This window comes from Erigeron canadensis, chromosome 7 (assembly GCF_010389155.1).
Source record: "Erigeron canadensis isolate Cc75 chromosome 7, C_canadensis_v1, whole genome shotgun sequence".
NCBI lineage: Eukaryota > Viridiplantae > Streptophyta > Magnoliopsida > Asterales > Asteraceae > Erigeron > Erigeron canadensis.
Window position 1 is genome coordinate 1,117,719 of NC_057767.1, and position 21,594 is coordinate 1,139,312.

The window sequence follows — 21,594 nt, forward strand, 5'->3', positions numbered from 1 at the left end:
GTCATTTACACAACAGAATATTCTAAAAATAGTAATCAAACATAACTGATTTCCAAACAAATAGCTTTATCAATCATGACAATGCCATGACAAATGTCAAATTCCATCATGTGATTTGGATATCAATGATCTTGCTAATTCGATTTAAAAAGTATATATATCTCATTTTATATAGGAATAAATCTTATTCGACCGTTACTTGTCTTAATTAGTTCAATGAATAAATTAGAGTCTTTTTCCATTTTTGTTGTTAAAAAAAAATAACCAAAGCTTTCGTTAAGGTGCATTAATTAGTTGTATACTTACCACAAAAATCAGGGGTGCGGTTTTGATATAAAAATATACAACATTTTTATGCACGTGAAATGAATCCCTAAGTGCTTGATTTAGCATTTTCCAAAAAAATATTATATATATTTATATTCCATACTTAAAAAAAAAAAACCTCTTGTTGAAAGTTACAAGACACTCTAAATACGGAGTACAATACATATCACTCTAAATAAAATAAATACACCATTAACCTCTTAACTTTTAAAATAACTATATTAACCATTATATTAATTAATAGCTTATATTACTCGTCATCATGAGCACCGTCAGTCACCACTGGCACCCGTCACCACCGCATGGCCACTACCATCGATGTATTGTGCAGACATTATGCTAGTAATAATTAATTGATTAAGAGAATATTTTAGTTAAAACGGATATATCTGCATCCAAAAACATGTTTTCTAGCAAAAAAAATCTTACCTACTTAAAGTTTTCGAATAGGCTTTAATGTATCATTGCTAACCAAATACTGATTTTTTTTTTCTTCCGAAATATGCAATTGGGTGAACACGTTTCGGTGAAATTCTGTATTGGTGCTCAAATTGTAATCTACGAGTAATATATTTGGGTGCAATATAAACAAACTAATCTTGAAAATAAGGATAAACAAAATAAAATAACTAATACATGTGGTAGGCATATCATAGGAAGAGGTCAAAACAAAGGGATGATTTTCGAGGGGCACGCCTTAGATTGAATCAAGGAGACAGGACCCACTCACCGCCCACATGTGTTAACAACATAATGTATATTTTTAACCAGCTACTTAGCTTTTCTTTCCTTTTTTATTCAAAAGATTATACTTGTAGATATTTTGAGCGATAAATGGATTGACATAAACTACATAGCGTTTTTAGTATCTAGATTTCTAATAGTATATGTATCGAGTAAGTACTCATGTGGTAACTTGAAAGTTTACGTTTATTTATCATTTGTGTAACTTTGAGACACTACTCATACCAGGAATTTCAATGTGTGAGAAATGATACGGGATATGTGAGTGGTAACGTCGCCATATAGCTAGGGATGTCGACAACAAAATATGAAACACCACAATTTTAGATTTTATCCGAAGATCCTACATTGAGATTGTACCATTAAACATCATGGTTGTGTTATCTTTTGTTTTTGATCCTACATTGAGAATTTGAGATTGTACCCTTATGACCTTTAACCTGCATATCTAAATAATTTATATATTTAATTTAGATACTTTATGTATCTAAATTATTTAGATACGCAAGTTAAAGATAACACAACCATTATCTAACAAAACAAAATATATACACATGTCAATGACATAAATCAAAATCAAAATCCAAATGTATAATTATGTATGGCATTATCAATTAAGCTATCAATTGAAATTACATATTAAGCTATCAATTGAAATTACATATGATGATAGCAAGCAAGGGGTGAGTTATTTTGAGAACTCACAAATAAAAAAGAACGCGAGAACAATTCTAGACTATATATTTTCACATTTTTTTTCTCTCTTCAATTAAAATGAAAATTCATCTAAATCATTCAAAATGTTTTATCTCAAAGACCGTAAATTGTTAGATTGAAAAAAAAATATAAGTAGTTATAAAATTTCGTCCTATTTCATTATTGATGCGACTCGATATACTTTTGACAACTTTTTAAAATTCTTTTTTTTTGTACTTACATAACTTACACATGTGTAGGTTGAAGGAAAACTGTGATTTGGAACGGGCTTCGCTCTTAAGGAAATTATAAAGGGTAGCTGGTGGGGGTGATAGGTCATTGAGGGTGATAGGTCATAGTGTGAAGGACATAGAGGGTGATAGGTCATAGGAGGTGATCGGTGATAGGTGATCTACCTAACGGGCTCTGCCCTTAACCGTTATCGCTCTGCCATGGATTGACTAGCTTCGCCCTTGGCCACCATGGCTCCACCATGGATTGTTGAGCTCCACCCTGAACCTTGATTGTTGTGTACAGATGGTCATTTACAAATTTACATGTGAAAACAAAAAACCTACACATCTATAGGTACACAAGTAATATGGGGAAAAAAACAAAAATTAAAAAGTCGTCAAAAGTTTATCGAATTGCATCTCTAATGAAAACGGACAAAATTTTAAGACTATCCATACCTTTTTTTTTCATCTAATGACTTACGTTTAGTGAGATAAAACATTTTGAATAATTTGGTTGAATTTTTTTATTTTATAGAAGAGAGAAAAAATGAGACAAAATAAGTGACCCAGAATTGTTCTCTCGTTTTTTATTTTTTAAGAGTTCTTAAATAACCCTTCATCTAGCAAACAAATAACGAGTGTCATCATTATGTTCAAGTGAGATTACAAATGATGTTGGCAATTATAAGCATTAATACTCTTTGTATAACTAAAGTAGCTTTGAGTTTTGAGCATATGATTTCATGATCATTATCATGGTTTGTGGGGTTAGCTAAAACTAAGGTTTTTTTTATTAGTTTTCTCTCTATGCATTTTGCATAAGATATTATATTAGTGGTAGACTAGGGTACAAGCTTTCATGCATCAAAAATAGGTTTAAAGTAAAAGGTTCAACCATTGAATCATGATGGTTATTGTTTGTACTCATTCAACTCGTGCTCTTAGGTTTAGAGATAGTAGTTTTTTTAGAAATGGCTTCCTCTAGAATTGGAATTAGCCTCTAGAATTGGAATTAGGTATATGAAGATCCATCACTCAAATTTGTCGTTAAAAAAAAAAAAAATTTAAAAATCTAGCTATAGTACTTTGCATAATTATAGCTCATGCTGGTGGTGGATTGGGGTACAAGTTTTCATGAGGATATTGAAAATGAGGTTGCATGGAAAAAATGTTTTGAGTGAAAGGTGCAACCATTGAAGCATGATGAGGGATGATTTGTGTACTATTTTGCCCTGCTTGTTCCAATGCCTTCACTTGTGACCTCAAAAACTTGAGATAATTTGCAGCCTCATCAAGCATAGATGCTGTGTCCATTTTGTTTCCACCAGGGACAAGTTTTTGCAAAACTCTAATCCTTTCACTTATCCTTTCCCTTCTTTCCCTAGCCGCCACGGTTTGGGGATCACTCGATATCCTTACATTCTTTCGTTTAGGTTTATCCACCACTGTCTCTACTGCGAAACTCACAGGCCGGAATGCTGCTTCTCTATAGATCATTTCCTTCATTTGTGCTATTGCTTCTGTGTCGGTTTCTGATGGATTACCGGGTTGTTGGAAGTTTATAGTTGATGAGGTCGGTTGGCCTGGATCCGATCTAGATCTTTTCGGTCTTGGTAGGTTCTCAGCTGAAATTACCCCAATCCTCTCTATCCGTCGTTTATTCCCGGATGAACATTCACTACAAAAATCATACAAATTATTTGTACATAAATATTTATTTTTTCTTCATGTTTACGGAAATATATAAATATATATCATTTGAACTAACAATTAATTATATGGCATTGCACTTTAACAATGTTTTTAAGTATATTAACAAATTCTACATATGTATATAATTAGTAGCCAAGAAAAGTGGATATATACGTACACTTGGTTAATCTGTTGGAGAGATTGAGAAAGAACACCATCATCCGTGACGGAATCACCAGACGACACACCACTACTAACGTTATTATTTCTGGTCACAACATTAATGTTGTCGTCGACGTTACGCCATAAACTCTTGTCATCTGAGAAAACCACGGGCGGCATCCCATCTGACGTGTCATCGATAGTACTACTATTTGTGCAAGAAAGTAAGCATTCAAAAGAAGCCGTAGTAGTACTCGTTATGGTAGTAGTAGTGGGAACTAAATTCTTGCTGATGATATCTTGCAAGCCATTAGCCCAATTAGTAGTAGATGACAATTGGTGGATTTGATTCAAGAACATGTCATCAGAATCGAAATCGAAACTTTGTTGTTCTTGCTGATCATGACCATGATCATGTATGTTGAACCAAGGAAATTGCATATCATCCATATGTTTGATTGTTATATAGAGTGCTATTGATATATAGAAGGTTGATCAAGAAGAGATAGAAATAGTAGTTTGGTTTCAAAATTTGACTATATTATGAAGACACTTTCTATGCTAGCATAATCTTATATAATCATGTTATATATATAGTAGCTTATATATAGATATATAAATTATTTATATATATAGATGAGAGAGAGAGGGGGGGCACATGGTCGACACACACACGCATAGACAAATGCACGCACAAGGAAAGACAAGTAGTAACAAATGTTTTAGTTTGAAACAAAATTTCAAGTTGAATGGTAGGGTTTCAAAAAGATAAGGCCCCAATCCAATAGTTTTTGGCCATTTGAGTTTGTTTTTTACTACTATATAATATTGTAATGTAATTATTTAGTCCAATTCTATTTCAATTTCAATTTTTGTCGATCTGCTGATCATGTTTCTACATTATATGATTAGGATCCATAATCTATATGTTAATAATTTATCACAAAGTCGACATAAGTCACTACTCAAAAATACTAAAAGTATATACAATTATAAGATACAATTAATTCTACGTACAATTCGTATATACAAAAATCAACCATACCCTATTTCAGTGTAATCGGGTTATGAAGAAGGAGAGAGACCGTCTTAATTTTATGCAAAAGTAGTAAGACTGCGCTCCAAAACGACATTATACGAAAGTGAAAAGCGTGTGAGAGGGAGAGATGTCTCATTGTTATCATGCTAGCTAGCTAGTTGTTTAATGCGTGAAAACATAATTTAATTTTTAGTTATCTACCAATATACTAAAACGGGATTGAAGTGTTTTGCAATCGACATTTGGCTCATTCTTTAGACGACACGTGTCCTTTTAAACTCCTAATTTGAGTTACCTTATGAATATTAAGTATTAATATTAATATAATATTTAACTAGTTAATCAGCCCGGCTTCAACCCGGGCATTTTTAATAAAATTTTAAAAGCAATTAAAAAACTAAAAAAATATATATAATTTTTGTTATTGATATATTATAACTTGGCTTGAAGATATTAAATTGATTAACACAATAATTATATATATTACTATCTATTGCATTAATAAAACATAAAAAGACATTTATGTTTATGATATTATATAAAAAAGTATTTATTTTGTTTACTAATAAAAGAATAAATTTGTAGACATCATAAATAAAATAAAACATTTTGAAAATATTTAATTGGCTATTTATCTTTAAAATTTTATTAATTAGATATGACATCATAAATAAAATAAAAACATTTTAAAAAAATTTATAGACATACCACATCATAATTGTTTTAAAAATAGTTTAAAAAACAATCCTTCTTTATTATATATAAAGATCATTAAATAATACGGAGTATACTATTGTTAATTTATTTTTTATTTTTAAATCCTAATTATATAAGTGTATGTACGTTTTTCTTAGTACAGTATCCTTCGAATACATACATTGCCATATATAATTCAATTATTATAATATTTTATATTTTTACCAATGTTATGTTCGGATCTGTAAAGAAATAAAAATATAAATTATAGTTTTTAGTTAGGGTGTATATATAATTTTTTTTTACTTTTTATATAAAATATTCATCTTAAATTTTATGATAAATGTACAATAATTATTTTATACACCTTATTTTATACACCTTATTTATAGCCCCTAAAGTTTAACTTATTGACGCGTATTGAAATTTGCTTAATTTAATGTCATGAAATACTACATATTGAATTTTTCTCAACGTAACAAATTGTATAATTTATTAAAATTTCACTTTTAACAATAAAACTAATTATACCATTACAAATAATATTGCAATTATTTACACTTTTAGTTAGCATGAACAAATTATAAATATTTGTCACGTTTTTATATGTATAAAACTATATTGAAGTAGAAATTTATCCACACTAAAAAACGTAAATTTTTTAATTCACATATTTAGGTATGGACTTTCATATTTAATTTGTCATATCAATTTTCTCCACACTGACTATAATATGTAATGTGGACAAAAATTAGTGTACAAATTAAATATAAAAGTCCACACCAAAATATGTAATTTTTAAAAAGTTTACACTTAAATTTCTATTTCACTATAGTTTTACATATATAAAAGTATGATAAACTTTTATAAATTTTTCACGCTAACTAAAAGTGTGGTTAATGAAATATTATTTGTGGTGTACAAATAATAAATTCGTATATCGTATGAGTATTAGGACTAATATACCTATATATGTATATGCATACATGTGTATAATGCGATTAGACGTGGAACAATTGGAATGAAGAATCTAAACAAGTACATATGTTTATGAAAAGATATATAGACATATAATAATTAAAAAATGATGGTGAATTAATGTGTAACAAACAATAAAGCTGCAAGAAGTACTTTTGGTGGTGTATTTCATGCGCTCTGTAAAGTAGTGAAGACTGTGAGCTCAGTACGAGTCGAGCACTCAGCCTCGATCTCTTTTTTGTTTGCCAGAAACCACTTTCTGATTTCTTCTTTTAATCATACATTCATCATTAATCAATTTGTACTAATTATTTTAATATATATTAGATTTTTGACCCGTGTCCAACACTGGACACGAGACTTACAATATTATTATTGTTAAATGCTTTGATAATAATTAACTGTGAACATTAATGATACAAAAGTTAATACATGTAAAGTAAGAAAATTATATTTTTTATTTATTGAAATAGAGTATGAATCTTGAATGAAGTTTATATTTGTTTAAAGTTAAAACATTGTATTTTATTTGTAAAATATTACTGTAAATTTTTAATAGTTTTTTAAAGACTTAATATTTATCTTTAAGTTGATATGTAATTATTGTATTATAATTATCTAATTTTAATTTAATATTTATACATATGGATAGGAGTATAGTCGACATTTAGTGCTATAAAATTTTAATAGTTTTTTAAAAATATAATATATATCTTTAGGTATAGAATTAGTCGTTTAATTATATTTATTTTTACAATAAAAGTCAAGATTAGTTAAAATTAACAATTAAAGAAAATTGAGAGTTGTGATTGGTCAATAAGTAACTTAATTAATTAAATGATGAATAATTAAAATAACCTTCTCAAGTTGATGGGACTGAATATTGTAAAAAGTATAAATTAAGTATCTAGGGCTAAAAAGTATGCCCTCCGTCCCCGCCCTCCGTCCCACTAAACTTGTCCACTTTTATAGTTTCAAAGTCAAACTTTATGAACTTTGACAATAAATATTTTTGTTTGTGTTATATAATGTTTGAGGAAAGTTATATGAATTGATTGTGTTTTAGATGTGTGTTTCATTGGTATAACTTTTATCGACTAATATATAACACAAATAAAAAAGTTTATGGTCAAATTTCGTAAAGTTTGACTTTAAAAATATAAAAGTGGGCAAGTTTAGTGGGACGGAGGGAGTATAAATTATGTGTAAATTAGTGAGAATTTTTATACAAATATTAATAATGATTATTAGGTTTACGATGACATAAGTGAGAATCAATTTGACGAAATTCAGCGATGTAATTGGTGAATAAGTCATTAGTTCAACTGTTTTTAGACTCGTGTTTAATACACAGGGCTTACGGCGTTATCAATATTAAATGTTAATTTATTATAGTTTAAAACTTAATATACTGTTTTGAGTAGTAAAAAATTGATCTATATATCAAAGTGGTTCTTAAAATGTTAATATATTTACATCAAATTTTATTTATTTTTAATCAATTGATTCCATATTTATATGATACAACATGATATTGGATATATATTAGTTATTATTCAATTGAATATTATTTATATGACAAAACATACTATTAGATATATATTAGTTATTATTCGGTTGGATATATATTTATATGATATAACAAAAAATTTATAATTAATCTTAAAGTGGTTATCTTAAGGTAGATAGTGGTGGACATTTATCTTAAGGAATATTTATATTAATTTATAATTACACTAAGGTAGTTATCTTAAAAAAGAAGAGCAACATTTATGTTATATTAATATTTATAGGTATTTAGATAATAAAAAGTCAAAGAAAGTCAAAATTAAAAATTTTGTGAAAGCGAGCGATGTGATTGGTTAATAAATTATTAGAACAACTATGCTTTAGTATAATAGAAGATTACATTCTCTGTAGATTGACAAAAGCTATAATTATAACATAAATGGATATGTTTAATCTAAGACAAAAGGAGGACTAATGAATATTGCGGGCAAACTATTTATGAAGAATGCTTAATTGACTAATAAAGATAGTACGGAGTAACATAGTAACGGCTAGCTAGTAGTCCGTGATACGAACGTTCAAAAACAATAAAAATATAATATATGGTAACTTTATCAATTTAGATTTTTAATAGTTTTGTCAAAACAACATATAGTGAGTATATATCTCTACTACATTATAAAGCATTTGTTCCTTTCAAAAAAATTTAACTTTTCAATTTTTCAACAATGTACGTACATCTACTAATGCATAAGCTACAATACATCTATATACATCTCAATGACTCATTTTTCTCTCTCCTCTATAAATCATTTTATTCCTCTAATTTATTCAAAATCTTTTATTTTAAAAACCGTATATCAATAAATTATAAAAGTTATATGTGTGTTTTTAAAATTTCATGCTCGTTCATTAGATAGGTCATTCGATATACTTTTGACGAATTTTTAAATCCGAGAGCGGAGCCCGTACGGCTAAGGCATTTGACTATCACACTTTAAGACGTATCACTACCTATGACCTATCACACTCTATGACCTATCAACCCACCATTTTATCGCTGCAACGCACGGGTACTTTTTCACGTTATATTTAAAATCAACATTTCAAATCTACCATATTTAAAACCAGGCATTGCATATTTAAGTTTACAAATACCATGTCGACACCATATATATAATCAACTTGGTTGCATGTCTCAAGAATTTGTATGCAAAGTAGAACTCCAAAAGTAAAAAAAAATAGATACCAAATGAAACAACTAAGATAATTTTGTATACAATTTATTTGATTTATATTGATTGCTTTTGAGGGGTTTGATCAGATATCCGATTCACATGCAGCCCATAACTACAGCTCAATGAATGGGATCCATTTGAAGTTTTCTAAGATTGCAACTTCAATTCTCCAAGTCCTGATTGTCAACTATAGCCTTGTTTTTCTTCATTTGTCAATTTTTATAAGGACAAAACTCTTTGTTTTTACACCACTTTCATTAACATTTTGGCAGCTGGATTTACATAACACTCGTAGTATTTTCAAGAAAAGACAAATGAAAAGAACCAATCTTGTTGTATAATATTCTTATATTGACACGGAAACTTCTGTTAACAAGTATATCGCTATAAATGGGTGAGCAGTTTTCTTGTATTTAATTAAGAAACATGATACATATACCCGAAAACATGTCTCGAAAAAGATTTGGATACATGTCTAGATAGTTATTACAACAACCCGTCTGAACCTGAACCGACTTTTCATGGGCTGGTTTACGGGTTAAGATTTCATGTGTATTAGGTTTTCAGGTCGGGGCAACAACCGGGCTGGGCCGGTTTTTAATCCATGATCACCCCTACTTATATCTAAAATTACGATCTCAACATAATAGGTGCTACAATTTCTAGGTATATAGTTCTAGGTATATACAATTTTCTCCTTTTTTCTCTTATATCTCCTCTTTCTTATTATCTAATCTATCTATTTGCCTTTGCTCTTTTAACTTGAATATAAAACATCAAATTAATACTTTCAAAAAAATTAATCAGCATTCATGAAGTTCTAATACTTAGCTTTAAGTCACTTGATAATAATGATAGTTTCCAGTTTCTTCGATTACAATTTTTTTAAAGGCTTTTGTTATAATTTTTCAAATGGAGTTTATATATCCTTCTTTTATAAAACACCACTATTATCATGAAATGTGTGAAAAGATTTTACGTTAATTTGGACACTTGAAATAATGAATATGTTTCAGCTAGTTTAAGTGGTATATGGATAAGTAATACATTATAATGTTATATGACAAATTAACCATCTAAAAAAATTAAAAAAATATTTTAACCCAAAAGCTAAATCTATAGTTATTTAATTAATTGAATTAATTAAGAGTGAAAATAATAAAAGATCAGATTCCTAGAAGAAGGTTTAGATTATTTTAGTTTTCATGAAATATGGTTCGAAAAAAAAGAGATAAGAGAAAATAGAAATAAAATATATTCTTAATATCATTTTTAACCACAAGTCCACAAGCATAGTTTTTAAAAACAAATTTAAAACAAACACATTCGTGTTCATCAACTATAAAAAAAAAAAAGAAGAAAAAAAGAAAAAAACATATTTTAGGAATTTCCTCTTATTTTTTTTGCTAGGTTACTATTTTTGGATATCATCATTTTCTTACTTCATTCGACGTGGCCTGCCACACACGTGGGTATCACGAGGAGTTTCGAACCATGGCATAAGCCCATTGGCTGAATATTTAACTAACAAAACCGACGTGGCACATTACTAATTTGGACAATACAAAACGGTTGGGGTACAAAAGTTAAATAGAACTAGAGAATCTTTATTCGATAGTTTTTTACAATGTTTCTAAATTTTGGATTTTTGATCGAACAATCAGATCCCAAAAAACAGTTAAACCGGTTGTTTGACTAGTGAACTCATTCGTAAAAATGATAAAAAGAAAAAATTGTTATATGTAATCCAATTAAAATATCTTGAAATCTATTAAAAATAATACCAAATATTTATAGTCAAAACCCTATATAAGTATTTTATTATTTTTTTTAATGGCATTTTATTTTACTCCAACTAAATTAGAAGACTTTTAAAAAACCCTTATTAATTCACCCTCATAAATATAAAAAATGAGACTTGAACCCAAATGGATCATTTTGGATCACCAACCCCATTAACACCCTATATAAGTATTTAACTTTACAAACAACCCAAAGCTACAATAAATATACAATTCATCATAAAGATAATATCAAAAAGATTATAAAAACAAAAATAACAAAAGTCGATACAATAAGAAAAAGAGTAACAAAAAAAATCAGTTGGCTCAGTTTAACTAAAAACCTAGTTAAACCAACTAAGGGAACTGTAACCACTTTAAACCGGAAAATAATATATAACAAGCTCAATGATAATATTGTAATCTTAATTATCCACTTAATTAACTAAGTAAACCAAAATGCTTTATATATGTATTTAATTTAAATTTTAACGTATGCTTCCTATTTAAGAGAGGTTTAACTCAATTACATATAAGTTAACTTCGAATGCAATATTCCATGGGTTTTGGGTTCCAATAACGTTTCCGACGATGTAGGAATTGAAATATAGACAGTCTTATCCCTATAGAGGCTGCTTCCAAGTTCTACCAAAAGTAAAAAAAAAAAAAAGACCTCTAGATTTGTTGGGCATAATGATCGAACTCTTGACATCTTTTTTCAGAGATAAGTACTCCAACCACTAATCCAACTTAGTTGTTTAAGTCAAGAATTTGAACCGGTTAATTTCCCCTCAAGAATTACATGTCTTAGTAGTAATGTGCCATTAATAGTAGAGCACCAATGTTTATAGAGTTCGATATATAGAGATATCTATCACAAATTTCGTAGATCAATCGTCCAGTACGACATCACGATACTAGAAATCATGAAGACATATGTATAAAGAAAGAGCTCATGGTTTAATGAATATTTGTAGGGGACCGAACTGAAGCCTTAGCCCCCACTTATCCTATTTCGGAATGATCAGTATTTGGTCACTATATATATGACATCAAGCTAGGTCCAAAGAGATCGAGGCTTCTGGAAGTAACAAATGTATCCCATACGTACGTACAGATGCTAAAATGACAAGCCACCAAATGAATGCAAGATTGATAATTTTGTTGTATATATATATCATGTATGCATTTACGAATTGCGATAATGAGTACAGATACAGTCATTAAGAGTACTTGTTAGGGTACATAAAGGATAGGGAGGTGATCGTTTGTACTTTTGTGTACACAAGTACTCACCATACACATCAAGCTTTTAAATTTGTTCATTTTGAGCTATACGGAGACGAAAGCGGAAGGTAGCCGTAACAACCTCATAATGTCTACTTAGATTGTAAACCGTTTGGAGCTATATGATGACGGGGCTATTTGAATAGCACTTAAAATTTTAACATAATGTCGCCTTTTTAAAAATATATAAATAAACTACATTTTCGTAATTTTTTTTTAAATGCAGAAGAACCACCAACACCCATGGAATTGATGTGCCCACCCCAGTTAGAATCCAGAAAATGCCCTAAAAAGTTTACTCTCTCGTGTCTTGAATGAATATATAGCATTACAAAAGTCACCTTTTCAATTAGCATTACAAAAAAATTTGTATTTGACCAGATTTAAACTCATAACACTCATGATGCCCATGCTTTGATTCGAAAGCCCTAGCCAGTGATGAATCTCCAAGAAGAAAGGATTATTGAATTCCTCCTCCCTTTGGTCCAGTTTGAAACCGATGCAGCCCCTTAAGCACTCTAACCACTGGACCAATACCTCATTGGCAATATTTTCATCATTTGACATGTATTTAATTGAAATTGGTTTACAAGAATTCATCACATACACATAAAACATTCAATTCCATTAATAAACTTATAGATAAACTTGATAAGTTATATACTTGAGTACACAAACAAGTAATACTATAAATAGCCTCGTCATGAAAAAACTTTAATTTAAAATTTATAAAAAGCCCAATTGCCCAGATACAGGGAAAGAACAAAATCGGTCAAAATGACGATGTCTGTATATATTGTATGTATAGTTTTTGAAGAAATGATTGGTGCTACAGTCATAATTGCAACGAGTTTTTTGAAAATACGTAAAAATATTAGATTAATCCACACCACTTACTTTTTTAAAAAAGAAAAAATTTACACATTTGTACAATATTCTATAAACTACTAGTACTTGTTATGGATTGTCGAAAATCATTCCTATAAATATAAAAAGTGAGTTGAACCCAAACATCAAAACCCTTACCAATGAACCACCAAACCCAATATTTTTGTTTTTTTTAAACGGACAGTCAAAACTTAAACTAGCATACTGGTTTTAAAGTCCTAATAATTTCATAGATACTCACTTAACTAGAACAAGTATCATTACAGGTATATATTGTTACAACGGTTTTATGATATCATGTTCAGTTGATATCCTGCTGAAACTTGATCAAGATATCAAAATCAATGCTAACTAGAATCAGCAGAAAAATATGCCTCAAAAAACCAAAAAATGATATTGTGGAGGGATCATTTATCTTAAAAAGATATGCTATGAAATACGATTACGTTAGATTTTAAGTAAACTGTCTACTTTCCTAACCAGTCGTCTCATCAAAAATTGTAGTCTTTAAAATGGTGAGAAATTTGCAATCAACAAAGCTCAAGCAAGCAAACACATTCTATATGAGGAGTGTGAGGAAACATGTCAACAGGTTGTAAGCTTTTTAGTGTGTAACATCCTTGTAACTTTTGTTCCACCTGCACAAATATGGTAAACACTTCAAATACTAGTGCAAGGAAGACATGGCTAGAAGGGTGGGCTAAGTACCAGGTCAAACCGGATAATTTGTACTATTGAAATAAAATCAAAAACAAATTGATGTGTTAAATAAAAAATAAAGTATTTTTATAAAAAATTATCTAAATTTTTGAAAATGATTAAAAAGGTTTTATGAAAATACACTCACTTTGGGCAGCTTGCAACCCATTTAACCTGTTAGCGATCAAACTTAGCCCGAACTGACCCATTTATAAGTGGAAGGGTCCACATTACCGCCTCTAATGTTTATCATAAACGTAAAACTTACCGAACCATGACAAAGATAATCAAGGTCACGTGCGCATGTAGCGGGGTTACATGACACATACACTATCCGTGGTGCTTTCAGCTTTAGCAAGTATTTTATCAAATTAGTATGCATACCGGGTCGGTTAGGATCTGCAGACAGATATGAAAAAATCCTTGAGTTAAGGTCAGAAACAATAATGGAGAGCAAGAAAACTTAGATTGCAGTTTGCAGAGAAACTCGGGTACAAACATGGTAAATATTGTATTCTGATCAGTGTTTATAGTTCAATGACTTCATCCACTGGTGGGAAAATGAGCAGGTTGGGTAATGGGTCAAGGTCAAGTGTGCTAACAAAAATTATAGAGTGTGCTACCAAAATTATTGTAACCTCTAATAACAAAGCAATTTAGGAGGCTTTTACTCATTTCATTGTACTTCGGGCGAGCTTCGGCCTAATTGACCCATTAGAAATGAAGGATAACCAACATTGAGCCATATATAAGAGAACACAAAGAATTATCATCTATTTAAATTAGATATAGCTTTCACCTTGCTCAGTAAATGTGATTAAACTTGGTTTTAAAACCCTGTGCTATTCTAATCTTTATACACAGAGACTGAATGCCGTCAAGTTTCTTTTTATTATAAATCTTATTTCAAATTACAAAAAGACCTGTGACCCAATCCACCCATGTTGGGACCAGAACACTTATCACTTTGGTTAAAGAAGCATAGATATTTCCCCATCAATATGTTTCATCAACAGAAAGAAAATATCCTAGGATAGCATGAATTTTTATTACTAATGAGCACGCCAAGTAATAACCTGATATGACAATGTCGGGTTTTGGGAAATCCTTTCCAAAACTTTCATTAATTTTATTAAGATCCCCTTGGATAAATGTGGCATTGTGAAGCCCATTCAGATTGGCATTCCGACGAGCATCTGAGATGGCTTCAGGGACTACTTCATAACCATAAACATGTTTTACCCTGAAATAACGTATCAAAAAGGAAAAAACTTATTCAGAGGTGTCCAATACATAATATATATATATAACCAAAGAGATCTCAGTTATTGTACTTTTTGGCTAATGTCAAGCCAATGGTTCCAGTTCCACAAAATAGGTCGAGGACAATTTCTGAGCCATCTCCTTTCAGACCAGCACACTCTTCAACTAACTTGTACAAAATCTCAGCCTGCACCAAAGTGCACTCATTATTAGAGACAGCCATTTTAATCCATCTATAACAATATGGGTTAACTTGGGTTATGTTTAATTGGTTACTTCCAACCTATTATTCAACCCTTCTGATCTGCCCATTTTTCCATCTACATCATTACCATTGAGTGGAATAATACGAATGAGGATACCGGGAAGTAACAGAATGAATAAGAAGGCTTGTGGTGTATCTAGATTCTGCTTTGATACGTACCTGGTGTGCATTTGTCTGGAAGAAAGAGTTTGCTGAAATTTCAAATGCTAATCCTCTTAAGATCTCAGTGATGGTAGCTTTCCCATATAGTGTGTACTCTTTCTCTCCAACAGATGTGTTACCAACGGATGTGTTTATATTGTTCACGATGCTTACCTGTCCACCAAAATTATCATGAAAAAAATAATAATAATCACGATTTAACTAGATGAGACAGCCAAAGTTCTACTAGTAACTCTTTATTTTTGGATCGTATAAAAGATTACATAGATATTTACTAGAGAAAGAAAAATTATATTTCTTTTTCAGTGTAAAAATGGTGTTTTAACGCTTCATGAAAAACGACGATGCCATGATTTCCATTTAATAACTAGATCACAGATAGGCTACACTATTTTCGCTGTCAACATGACAAGAAGAGAGAAATTAGTATATAAAAAACAGGCTTGGCTAGTCATTTTAGTAAAACCAAATTAGCTTTTTTTATAAGGTTGAGAGGTTCCAAAACCTAGACAATAAAAGTTACAGGACAACCCAACTCGAGGTGGATCGTCTCGATCCTACGAATACATTTGGTCCCTTACTATAGCAATACACTACAGAAGTCAGCAAATACATTAACCCTTTTTCAATGGATATCCAGCCCCGACCTGTCGAATTTGCAACCTCTACTGGCCATCAATATCAAATAATGCAATGAACGTATATAAGGGAATATTCTTTAAGAGAACTGAGCGGGTGTTTGGTTTAATATATGCAAATGGGAATAGGAATGTTTACTTTACAGATTTGGTTATCAGTTAACATAGCAATAGTATGCTATTCAGAAAATGTGGTTTGGGTATTTTTTTTAAGGGAAGAGAGATAACACGATCGGTTTAACAAAATAAAAAACAACCTTGCAGATAGCCCCTAAAAAATCGAGCTTTTAAAGAAACCTCAATCACTATTGTTATCATCCCTCCATTACTAATCCCTCGCACCAAACACACCCCAACTGAATATGTGTATAAAATTTACATACCACTTCTGGAAACACTGCAAGTTTGTCAACAAGAGGCTTCAATAGCTCTGGCTTGTAGGAAGACGTTACGAAATTTACCATAAGCTGAGGGAGCTGCGTCTCGACATCTCTGACAAAGTATCACAATTATAAATTGACATATATTAGGATCGATCTAAACCTAATGTAAGGTAAGAAACCTGAAACCTATTACTCGTATAATATTAGATGGAAAACAATTAACAATGATACATCTTGTCTCATATGAAGATCTCTTTATTGCAATTAAAATATGAGAAAGCTAACTTCATAACCAAAAATATTGCTAGTGTAACGCCTCATAAAAATGAATGCTATGATAACATGCAACATTATCTGCTAGTGATTTTTCGGCAATGTGTAAAAATTTATCAGTAGAAGCACAGAAACGTTAGTTTATGTAAGGTAACTCTAATCATAAAGTGATATCAATAGGTGAAAACTGATCATTATAGAGTGATATCAATAGGCGAAAACCAATATTAGTACCTTCCGCTTCTTATAGTCAGGTGCTTCATAAATCCAGCATGAGAATGGCAATCATATGGTGATAATCCTAGCTCTGGAATCCTCCAACAATCTTGAACGGCTGCAAGAACCTATACATCAGAAATGTAACTTAAACAAAAGGTATCCTAATTAAATGCATTGCCATACTGCGCGTGTATGATCAATCTGTCGTCTTAAAAAAAAGATAAAATTGCTATCTAACAAGAACTATAGGCAAGGGATCCATAAAATGGAATACAGTATTACCTTATTTGCAGGTTCACTCTGCAAAAAGCATTTGTTGACATTTAACACCTTATCAAAAAAACCAGGAGCATGTAATCCCAAAGAATAGACATTAGCATCTTGGCTTTTATCATCCAGTTGTTCCTTAGGCAACCATCGTTTGGGACCAAAAGAAAATTCCATCTGCATAATCAACAAAACATTCATTCAGATATCTCTTCTCATCGACGAAAGAAGACCGTAAAAACTCTTGCTGATGTTAAATGATACGAGTATAAAACAATAGATACTATCAGTCTCTCACACATCTGAACACACTATGAAGCAAGATTCTTGCTGACCTTATTTCTGTAGTGAAATTGCATATCACATGGAACAATGGGTTTCATTACATTCTCAAATTCTGGGTCTCTATGAGAAAATTTCCCAACATGTACCACCAAGTCTCGTACTTGTTCGTCCTTAGCTCTGACCTGGGCCTCATATAATAGGTTTTGTGTCTTACAGCCTCCACAATGAGAAGCATATTCACATGGTGCTTCCACCATATCTCTATGAGGACTTAGCGTCTTCAATTTCGTCACCTGCAATTCTAACATATGACTACATGATATCAAACTTCAAAATGCCAAAAAGACTGTTAAGAAAAGCTTTTTGAAAGTAATTATTTGATCTTGCATAAATAGAATCTGATGATAGTTGGTAATAAAACGGTTTGATGGAGATTGTGTTTGGATGTGCTTTGTTGTCTAAACTCAAAGTTTTCATATTCAGATTATTACTCCAAGTTGTTAGTGTTTAAAAGGGAAATCAGCATCCAAAAACTAATAATTTGACTGCTAAATTTTTACCTAACGAAAAAGCCAACTTCATTTATCCAAAACAAAAGTTATTCTAATCATAAACATCACATGCTATTACAATCAAAATCATTCATTTTCACAACTCAATCTTTTAAGACAAATATCAACCATCAATATTTATTACCAAGGGATTTTTATATATCGAATTTCTCCTTGAGCCCGGTGCTCTAACTTAGAACCATATTGAAAATTACTAGAACCCCGTATAACTTGCAAAGTTGCAACATATATTTAAACTTCTTTGTTTCTATCCTTTTAGGATAGGTTGACACACTTCTTTTCCACATCATATCATAAAACTCTTATGGCAGCTATCGCAGCGTCTACATGTTTATAACTTCAAGCTTCCCTACATCATTTTATCATGCAAATATGCAATTAATACCCCAACAAACTCATTAACAATCATTCAGCACCCACCCATTTCAAAATCAAAGAACCACATCAACCCCATCCACAATAAACCTAAAAAACTCACATTTCCATACCTAACTACCTACAAAACATACGACTAAATAAACACAGCCTAACGGGGATATCCCGGTGACCATTCCAAACCCTTTCCCTGACCACCCCCAAATGTTTACCTACGGAAGTTTAAACCTAAGACCGCTTGTAATAAAATCAAAATGCCTGACCACTAGGCCACCTTAGCGGTGGTTGAAATCTTATAAAGTACAATGTCATATTGCTATAGATGCCCAATGTGTCAATATGATATGCAAAGCACAAAATCATGTATCTAAAGTTTTTCGACTTATATGCATTTTCAATAATGTCTATCCGTTTTCTTTCCACATGTTTCGGGATGTATGAAGATAAATCTAGTGTGTTTTTATTGCATTCAAGCTCTATACAACTAAGTAAAATCAAGTAACTTAAGCATACTGTTCGCTTGGATGTCCCTGCTAGGGTTCAAACCACTAACCAACTAATACGCCGTTCTAAAAAAAAAATTCAAGTAACTTAAAACAATCAAAAAGAACAAACCTCAGAGTAATTATTCTTTTTTCGAGTAACCCGACCAAGAAACCGTTCACCGGGAAGCGCCCGATCACACATAACAACATACCCAGTTTCCTCCACTTTACACACACCTTTTCCCTTAAACCCTAAAGATTCACACACTAATTCCAAAGTCTCACCTCTTTTTGGAAAAAAAGGTTTCGCCTTTTTAATCTTATTATCATTATTTTTGTATATAGTTTCTGGGTTTTGCTTTATATCTATAGATATAGTGTTTGTATCTATTTCTTGATTTTTAATATCTTCATTTAATGAATAACAAGATTTTATTGAAGAAAAAGAAAATGGATGGGAAAAATGGTGTGGGCGGAATTTGTGGAGACGTGGGAGTTGTCGGAAAGTTAATGTTGGGGTTAGCGCCGTCATTGCGCCACCGTAGGTTCGCCGGGAAAAAATAAACTGCTTGTGAATGGTGATAAATATAGATAACTAGTCCTAAAGTAGATTCTATCATAAAAGAAAGAGTTAATTGCAAGATTGGTCCCTGTGGTTTGTACAATTTAGTAAGGAGGGTCCCTTTTCAAGAATCGTTGCAATGGGGTCCCTATTTTGAGAATTTTTTGCAAATTTGGTCCCTTTTTGACGGATCCGTTAAAGGTGGCCGTCAAGTGTGCACGTGTGCCGCATGTGTGGGGGTATTTACGTACTTTCTACCCCACAGGGACCCTCATTGCTAAAATGGAAAAATCATAGGGACCAATCTTGCAACTTTTAAAAAAATCCATCACTAAATAATACTATCTTTTAACTTTCCCAAATTTTTTTTTTATTAAGTTATTAACTTAAATATAATTTATAACACTTTTTAACTTTTCATGATTATTTGTTGTTAAAAAACTAAAAACAAATAACCACTAAAAATTAAAAGGTATTATTTAGTGATGGATTTTTAAAAATTGTAAGTTTATAAAAGTTTTTAAAAAGGTAAAAGGTATTAGTTAGTGATGGATTTTTAAAAATTGTAAGTTTATAAGACTTTTTAAAAAGTTAAAAGTTATTATTTTTTTTTCAAATATTCAGTTGGTATGCGACATCACAGCCCATGGTCAACATCTCGTATTTAGTAATGGATTTTTAAAAATTGTAAGTTTATAAAACTTTTTAAAAAGTTAAAAGATATTAGTTAGTGATAACTTTTTAAAAATTGTAAGTTTATAAAACTTTTTAAAAAGTTAAAAGGTATTAGTTAGTGATAACTTTTTAAAAATTGTAAGTTTATAAAACTTTTTAAAAAGGTAAAAGGTATTAGTTAGTGATGAATTTTTAAGAATTGTAAGTTTATAAGACTTTTTAAAAAGTTAAAAGTTATTTTTTTTTCCGAACATTCAGTCGGTATGCAACATCACGGAAACCTCACCGTATAATGGTGAAGCCTTGCACGTACCCTAGACAACGAGATGTTGACCATGAGCCGTTACAAATATTCGAAGGAAAAACCCCAAGATTTGACATCCCTAGGGATCAAACTCAAGACCTTGAGTAAAACCTAGGATGCCTCTGACCAAATGGACTAATCATCATTGGCTAAAAGTTATTATTTTAGTGATAGATTTTTAAAAATTATAAGTTTATACAAATTTTTAAATATTTAGTGGTGCGTTTTTAAAATTGTAAGTTTAAAAATGAAGTTTTATAAACTTAGAGTTTTTAAAAATCCATCACTAACTAATACCTTTTAACTTTTTAAAAAGTTTTATAAACGTACCATTTTTAAAAATCCATCACTAAATAATACCTTTTAATTTTTAAAAAGTTTTATAAACTTACAAATTTTAAAAATTCATCACTAACTAATACCTTTTAACTTTTTAAAAAAGTTTTATAAACTTACAATTTTTAAAAATCCATCACTAACTTTTAATTTTTAGTGGTTAAATGTTTTTAGTTCTTTAACAACAAATAATCATGAAAAGATAAAAAGTGTTAAAAATTATATTTAAGTTAATAATTTAATAAAATTATTTTTTTTTTTTTGGAAAAGTTAAAAGGTATTATTTAGTGATGGATTTTTAAAAAAGTTGCAAGATTGGTCCCTGTGGTTTTTTCATTTTAGCGATGGGGGTTCTTGTGGGGTAGAAAGTACGTAAATACCCCCACACGTGCGGCACACGTGCACACTTGACGGCCACCTTTAACGGATCCGTCAAAAAGGGACCAATTTTGCAAAACATTCTCAAAATAGGGACCCCTATTGCAACGATTCTCGAAAAGGGACCCTCCTTGCTAAATTGTACAAACCACAGGGACCAATCTTGCATTTAACTCTAAA

The 21,594-nt window shown here is 30.7% G+C and overlaps 2 protein-coding genes across 3 annotated transcripts; both read right to left on the reverse strand.

Moving 5' to 3' along the window:
* Positions 1 to 3,055: 3,055 nt before the first annotated feature.
* On the reverse strand, positions 3,056 to 4,310 carry LOC122608683 (transcription factor bHLH87-like). Its single transcript, XM_043781774.1, has 2 exons — positions 3,874 to 4,310; positions 3,056 to 3,681 (listed from the first exon to the last, which is right to left on the reverse strand). Exons 1-2 carry the CDS (start codon positions 4,305 to 4,307, stop codon positions 3,105 to 3,107), a joined length of 1,011 nt encoding a protein of 336 aa, XP_043637709.1. The 5' UTR covers positions 4,308 to 4,310; the 3' UTR covers positions 3,056 to 3,104.
* Positions 4,311 to 13,478: 9,168 nt separating this feature from the next.
* On the reverse strand, positions 13,479 to 19,728 carry LOC122607627 (uncharacterized RNA methyltransferase CT0009). 2 transcript variants are annotated; one of them, XM_043780643.1, is made up of 10 exons: positions 19,290 to 19,728; positions 17,778 to 18,020; positions 17,458 to 17,619; positions 17,191 to 17,300; positions 16,684 to 16,792; positions 15,660 to 15,815; positions 15,307 to 15,422; positions 15,049 to 15,215; positions 14,241 to 14,371; positions 13,479 to 13,911 (listed from the first exon to the last, which is right to left on the reverse strand). In XM_043780643.1, exons 1-10 carry the CDS (start codon positions 19,689 to 19,691, stop codon positions 13,804 to 13,806), a joined length of 1,704 nt encoding a protein of 567 aa, XP_043636578.1. In that variant the 5' UTR covers positions 19,692 to 19,728; the 3' UTR covers positions 13,479 to 13,803. The 2 variants fall into 2 exon arrangements, with proteins under 2 accessions (XP_043636578.1, XP_043636579.1); XM_043780644.1 differs by having other exon boundaries at positions 17,778 to 18,028; positions 19,290 to 19,374.
* Between the last annotated feature and the right edge of the window lie 1,866 nt (positions 19,729 to 21,594).